At 43.0% G+C, this 7354-nt stretch overlaps 2 protein-coding genes across 3 annotated transcripts in view; one reads left to right on the top strand and one right to left on the bottom strand.

Annotated features, from left to right (window-relative positions):
* The window catches only part of EMC7 (ER membrane protein complex subunit 7), a 19854-nt gene extending 16696 nt beyond the window's left edge, over positions 1 to 3158 (bottom strand). The window contains exon 1 of one of the 2 annotated variants that reach the window (XM_011932693.1): positions 2823 to 3158. In XM_011932693.1, the coding sequence (XP_011788083.1) occupies positions 2823 to 3145 (323 nt within the window). In that variant the 5' untranslated portion in view covers positions 3146 to 3158. The remainder of the gene's footprint in view (positions 1 to 2822) is intronic. The other variant, XM_011932694.1, reaches the window with a different exon arrangement.
* Positions 3159 to 3303: 145 nt separating this feature from the next.
* PGBD4 (piggyBac transposable element derived 4) lies at positions 3304 to 5494 on the top strand. The gene has a single exon (XM_011932692.1). The coding sequence runs from the start codon at positions 3725 to 3727 to the stop codon at positions 5480 to 5482; it is 1758 nt and encodes a 585-aa protein (XP_011788082.1). The 5' UTR covers positions 3304 to 3724; the 3' UTR covers positions 5483 to 5494.
* The last annotated feature ends 1860 nt before the right edge of the window (positions 5495 to 7354 follow it).

The raw sequence follows: 7354 nt of genomic DNA, 5'->3' as shown, positions 1-7354 counted from the left end.
AGACTCTGCCTCAAAAAAAAAAAAAAATTTAAATTTGTCCTTAAAAATGTACTCTACAAAATGTAGGTAGGCCTTGTTGGATCCTGATTTGAAAGAACAATTATATAAAAAACATTTTTGAGATAACTGAGGAAACATAAAAATGGGATTATTAGATGATATTAAATCATGATTATTTTGTTGAATCAATAATGGTAATGTGGTTTTTGTTTAAGTCCTTATTTTTTGGAGATACATAATAATGCTTTTACAAGTAAAATCATATTATGCTTAGAACCATTTAAAAATATTTCAGAAAAAAATTAATGAAGGTACACAAAAGGCATGAAACAAAACAGTAGAATGCCATTCTATTTTATGCATGTCTGAAAATTTCTATAATAAAAAGTTCAAAAAAGTATAGAATATAATATTACTATGTTAAAAAAAAAAACCTGAAAACTACCTGTCCAAAAACAGAGGGCTGGTTAAATAAATTATGGCTTATATATATATTGTGATGATAGCAAGAAATGGCATGAGGAATCTTCAGGCCCAATTCCCTTTACCTCCATTAACCAAGTCCTAAGCCACCTCCAATAAGCATAAATGTAAGTCAAAGCTCTGTGCTAGTCATGCAAAACAGCTACAATACAAATTACCTACCCCTTTCCAATAAGATTATCACCATAAACTCCTCATATTAATTCTCCATCAAGCTCTCTTTTTTTCCTGAGAGACAGGGTTTTGCTTTGTAGCCCAGGCTAGAGTGCAATGGCACGATCACAGTTCACTACACCTCGATTGCCTCAGCTCAAGCAATCCCCCCAACCTCAGCTTCCCGAGTAGCTTGGACTATAGGTGCACACCACCTATACACTCCTGGCTAATTATTTTTTGTAGAGATGATGCCCCACTATGTTGCTCCAGCTGGTCTGAAACTCCTGGGCTCAAGCAATCCTCCCACCTCAGCCTCCCAAAGTGCTAAGATTACAGGTGTGAGCCACCGTGCCTGGCAATTCTCCATCAACCTTTCTACATACAAATGAAAGAACATGAAATGGTATCAAAAGGTGTTCAAGAATATTAAGTGAAAAAGGCAGGTTACAAACGACTATATATTACATTTTACTAGTAAAAACATAAGTCATATGATTCCAAATGAAGCCGGAAAAATGGCAGGCACCATGGCTCATGCCTGTAATCCCAAAAATGTGACAGGCTGAGGCAGAAGTATCACTTGAGGCCAGGAGTTTGAGACCACACTGGGCAACACAGCAAGACCCTGTCTCTACAAAAAAAATTAAAAAATTAGCTGGACATGGTGGCGTCCGCCTGTAGTCCTAGCTACTCAGGAGGCTGAGACAGGAGGATCGCTTGAGTACAGAAGTTCGAGGCTGCCATGAACTATCATATCACCACTGCACTCCAGGTTGAATGATGGAACAAGACCTTGTCTCCAAAAAAAAAAAGATACAATGAAACATTAAGGGTTGTTTCCCTACTTTGTTTCTAATATACTATTTTCAAACAGCTACAATACAAATTACCTACCCCTTTCCCAATAAGATTATCACCATAAACTCCTCACATTAATTCTCCATCAACTTTTCTTTTTTTCCTGAGAGACAGGGTTTTGCTCTGTAGCTTTCTAAAAGCTCTGCTTTTTAAAAGAACTGTATACAGCAGAAGAGTGGCCAAAAGGTCAATTAAGGCTCATTCCTAAAGCTTTATGAGAACTGTATCATTGAAACATCATTAATTAGGGTAAACTCTAAAGAATGTCCTAATGCCAGATTCTTAATGACAGATGGCAGTAAAATACTGGTTGTAAATTTGTCACTATTTATTAATCTGAGGTTGGAATTACCACTCAAGGGCACTTAGATGATCTGAACAAATATGTAAATCAGATTTGGATTTAAATGTCCACATTTAAGTTGTCTGATGTTCAGATACCATTTGCTGGTGTACAAACCCACCAAAGGAAACACTTCCTAATTATTTTCTTTCAGTTTACAGTTTCACCTACCAAGTAAGGGTGGAAAGATTTAAAACAACGTAGGTGTGCCTAGACATTTTGAAAGCAGGCTGCCGCAAAACTAGTGCTAACAAATTCGTCCTGTCTTTTAATATAGACAGAAATCCCACTTCCACTAATAGCACGAAAGGACAGAAGAAAGCAATGTAGAGAAACCCTAGTCTCACATAAATGACAAGTGTGATATATAGCAAATCCCTCGATGAATTCAAGTGTAAAAAAGAACAACAATCGCACCCCCAAGCCAGAAAAAAAAAAAAAAAAAGTGCTTTGATTAGGGATTTCAGGGCCTGTTAATTTTAGAAGCAGTAACATTAGCCTCCCAGTCTATGTCGTCACTAGAAGCCCTTTGGGTTTTGAGAATTCCCACTTGTGTCGCATCTTTCTACATAATATCAAGCTACCAAAAGACTGAAGTGGATGCAAGAAACGACTAGGTTCTCGGGAAACCAGATGAGATATAAAAGAAAGAATCCAACAAGAGACTAATAAAGGTCCACTTGTCCCCAGGGCCCAGGAATGATCGTCCCCACATGGGGCCAAAACAAGGTTGAAAATAACTGACTCCATGCTCTGACCATGGCAGGGGGTGAGCGCCTGCCATGGTCATTCCAGAGGTACAGGACCGGGAAAGGGAAAGCATCCGACTGCCTCCCAAGGTCTCCCGGCATAGACCGTTAGCGGCACCCTCTCCTTCAGTCTGAGACAGCGACGTTGTCCTGTCCTGACACTTAACTCTCCTGATGGGGTCCCTGTCCGGCCTCCATCCCAGCCTTTTTCCCGCTGCCCTCAGGATGCTCACTTAAGGAAACCGACGTGCTCTTCTCCGTCTACGAGCACTCGGGCCGCCGAGATCCAGTCCTGAGGTTTCACCCCTGGAACAACTGCACGCCCCTCAATCTTGAAGCGATCTCCTATGCCGACCCCACTCCCTCCCGATCCCTCGGCAGCAGCCCCGGGCACCTCCGAGCTCTGGACATCCCCTGATAGCAGCAGCAGCAGGACGGGAAAGAAGCCCCACAGAGCGGCCGCCATGACAGCAGCTCTACACTCAGGCCGGTAGCCCCGGAAGCCCTCCCAGTCTCCCGGCCGCCACCGCCGCCGCCGGCGGCTTGATGTTGTCATCACTGGGCGCCCGTTTCTGTCATAAGGTGTGGGATCCAACCAGAGGGAAGAAATCATGGCCGATCGACTAGCGAGGCGGAAGTAAGGCGGAAGTACTGCCCTAAACTCCCGGCACTCTGGATTGGAAGTCGGCGCACAGAGTGTGTGTCAAGTGCCCATGAGGTGAAAGTCAAGTGTGTGTTGCTGTGGCAGCCACGGAGGCCAAGGACCTCACGGGAGTAAAAGATGACGAGACTGGCTCCGGGAGAAACACCATCCAGAAAAGACCTTTCAAAAAACTTCTAGAGACTCCCCAAGACGTATGAGATGAAAGGCTTCTGTGTGCGTTTAACCCATTTCTCCTTAGCCCCTTGATTACGCGCTGCTGTGCCGGCAACTGCAGCGTTTACGCCGAGATAACGCGTGGATTACAGTCCTAACCTTACTCCCAAAGTTTGCCACGAAATATCTCGCTTCTGTTATTTTCGCATGGTTCTGGTATATTGACTTTTGAAACAAAAGACATCATTCTGTTTATAGCATTCTGTTTTTAGTAGTGGTATTTCCATTTACAAAATACAGTAATTCTCGATCGCCGAAATGTCAAATCCTAGAAAACGCAGCATTCCTATGCGTGATGGTAATACCGGTCTCGAACAGTTGCTGGCCGAAGATTCATTTGATGAATCTGATTTTTCGGAAATAGACGATTCCGATACTTTTTCGGATAGTGCTTTAGAAGACGATAAGATCAGGCCTCTGTCCCATTTAGAATCTGATGGAAAGAGCCCTACATCATCTGACTCAGGGCGCTCTATGAAATGGTCAGCTCGTGCTATGATTCCACGTCAAAGGTATGACTTTACCGGCACACCTGGCAGAAAAGTCGATGTCAGTGATATCACTGACCCATTGCAATATTTTGAACTGTTCTTTACTGAGGAATTAGTTTCAAAAATTACTAGAGAAACAAATGCCCAAGCTGCCTTGTTGGCTTCAAAGCCACCGGGTCCGAAAGGATTTTCGCGAATGGATAAATGGAAAGACACTGACAATGACGAGCTCAAAGTCTTTTTTGCAGTAATGTTACTGCAAGGTATTGTGCAGAAACCTGAGCTGGAGATGTTTTGGTCAACAAGGCCTCTTTTGGATACACCTTATCTCAGGCAAATTATGACTGGTGAAAGATTTTTACTTTTGTTTCGGTGCCTGCATTTTGTCAACAATTCTTCTATATCTGCTGGTCAATCAAAGGCCCATATTTCATTGCAGAAGATCAAACCTGTGTTCGACTTTCTTGTAAAAAAATATTCAACTGTATATACTCCAAACAGAAACATTGCAGTTGATGAATCACTGATGCTGTTCAAGGGGCCGTTAGCTATGAAGCAGTACCTCCCGACAAAACGAGTACAATTTGGTCTGAAGCTATACGTACTTTGTGAAAGTCAATCTGGTTACGTGTGGAATGCGCTTGTTCACACAGGGCCTGGTATGAACTTGAAAGATTCAGCCGATGGCCTGAAATCATCGCGCATTGTTCTTACCTTGGTCAATGACCTTCTTGGCCAAGGGTATTGTGTCTTCCTCGATAACTTTAATATATCTCCCATGCTTTTCAGAGAATTACATCAAAATAGGACTGATGCAGTTGGGACAGCTCGTCTGAACAGAAAACAGATTCCAAATGATCTGAAAAAAAGGATTGCAAAGGGGACGACTGTAGCCAGATTCTGTGGTGAACTGATGGCACTGAAATGGTGTGATGGGAAGGAGGTGACAATGTTGTCAACATTCCACAACGATACTGTGATTGAAGTAAACAACAGAAATGGAAAGAAAACTAAAAAGCCACATGTCATTGTGGATTATAACGAGAATATGGGAGCGGTGGACTCGGCTGATCAGATGCTTACTTCTTATCCATCTGAGCGCAAAAGACACAAGGTTTGGTATAAGAAATTCTTTCACCACCTTCTACACATTACAGTGCTGAACTCCTACATCCTCTTCAAGAAGGACAATCCTGAGCACGTTATGAGCCATATAAACTTCAGACTGGCATTGATTGAAAGAATGCTGGAAAAGCATCACAAGCCAGGGCAGCAACATCTTCGAGGTCGTCCGTGCTCTGATGATGTCACACCTCTTCGTCTGTCTGGAAGACACTTCCCCAAGAGCATACCACCAACGTCAGGGAAACAGAATCCAACTGGTCGCTGCAAAATTTGCTGCTCCCAGTACGACAAGGATGGCAAAAAGATCCGGAAAGAAACGCGCTATTTTTGTGCTGAATGTGATGTTCCGCTCTGTGTCGTTCCATGCTTTGAAATTTACCACACGAAAAAAAATTATTAAGTACCGATCATCATATACATCTGTTCCATTAGGATTAGAGACAAGTGCTGTTTAGAAATAACTCCAAGATTGGGAGGCTGACCTGGATGGATCACCTGAGATCAGGAGTTCAAGACCAGCCTGGCTAACATGGTGAAACCCTGTCTCTACTAAAAATACAAAAATTAGCTGGGTGTGGTGGCGCATGCCTGTAATCCAAGCTACTTGGGAGGCTGAGGCAGGAAAATTGCTCAAATCCATGAGGCAGAGTTTGCAGTGAACTGAGATCACACCACTGCACTCCAGCCTGGGTGACACAATGAGACTCAATCTCAAAAAAGAAAAAAAGAAATAACTCCAAGAACAGTTTTGTTGTCATTGTTTGTTTCTTTCATTTTGTTTTGTTTGAGACGGAGTTTCAGTCTTGTTGCCCAGGCTGGAGTGTGATGGCATGATCTCAGCTCACTGTAACCTCCACCTCCCAGGTTCAAGCGATTCTCCTGCCTCAGCCTCCCTAGTAGCTAGGATTACAGGCATGCGCCACCACGTCCACCTAATTTTGCATTTTTAGTAGAGACTGGGTTTATCCATGTTGGTCAGGCTAGTCTTGATCTCCTGACCTCAGGTGACCTGCCCGTCTGGGCCTCACAAAGTCCTGGGATTATAGGCGTGAGCCACCACGCCTAGCCCCAAGAACAGTTTTTATATTTTATTTTCACATTGAAAATCAGTCAGATTTGCTTCAGCCTCAAAGAGGGTGTTTATGTAAAATTAAATGAGTGCAGGCAGCGAGCTACATTTTTTTTTTTTCCTAAATAGGAAATGGGAAGGAGATACTGTCTCTGAACAAAAACAGCTGGAGAAACATGTAACTGTTAACTAAGGGTTGCCTCTAGTGGAAAGGGTTGGAAGACAATTTATGTGACGCTACACTATTCTTCCTGTCATGATTGCTTTACTGTGAACATAACAAGGTTGTACTGGGGAGGAGAGCAGGGGTTGATTGCTGTCAATGTTGACTGCCAAAATTTCAGACATCATTTGCTCCAGTCCTTTCATCTTCTTTATGGTGGAAAGTGAAGTGACTTGCCCAAGATCTTCCTTGGCCATAAACATCTCTGTCTTTACTACAGATTCCTACTGAAGGCAATGCGTGTTTTAGCCTTGTGCACTCTTAGAGTTAGCATCCTGAGAAAAAGTAACAGCAATGGAAAAAAGAGATTCAAGAGCCAAGTTCTCAGCCCTGGCAGGGGATGGGGACGTGATGCCTAGAGCCACCTCTATACTCCAGTCTCCCTGGCATCAGCTAGGGAGCCCTGGGGTACTTGCCCTCATCTTTTTGCTGAAGATAGTTATTTCTTCATATTTGATCGCTGGAAGGAGCAGTACTGCTCAGAAAAACACACACACACGCACACATTTGACTTTCTTGTCCGCCAAATAAATCTCTTACTTGCTAGGGAACTGGTAGTTCAGGCTCAAGAAGTGTATGGAGAAGGTTTATTTTCAATCTTTTTACTTTAAAATATGCCTTAGTTTTTGAATAGATAAGACATTCAAGTTTAAGAAAGTAAAAGTCAGTTCAGAAGCGAGAAAGGAAAGATCAGTGTTGATTTTAATCAGACTGTGATGTACCTACTAGACACAGACAGGGCCAGTGGCAAGGCTGTCAGAAAACTTTTTCCCAGGGCCACACCACACCTGCAGAATACCTAACAACCTTCTTCTTTTCAGTGATTACCACTTTCTTACCAATGACTTCGCTTTGTTCATCGTGCCTCCATACAGATCGCTGAGATACCCAATCCAGAGCCAATCTTGGCTTCCCTAGACTCTCCTCAATAATTCAACAGAAGCCCAAATCTTGTAAAAGTTCCTTTCTGGGCCGGGTGC

Source organism: Colobus angolensis, unplaced genomic scaffold (genome assembly GCF_000951035.1).
Source record: "Colobus angolensis palliatus isolate OR3802 unplaced genomic scaffold, Cang.pa_1.0 Scaffold97, whole genome shotgun sequence".
In the NCBI taxonomy this organism is placed as follows: domain Eukaryota; kingdom Metazoa; phylum Chordata; class Mammalia; order Primates; family Cercopithecidae; genus Colobus; species Colobus angolensis.
Note: the sequence above shows the minus strand (reverse complement) of the source record. Positions and strands in the feature narration are given on the sequence as shown.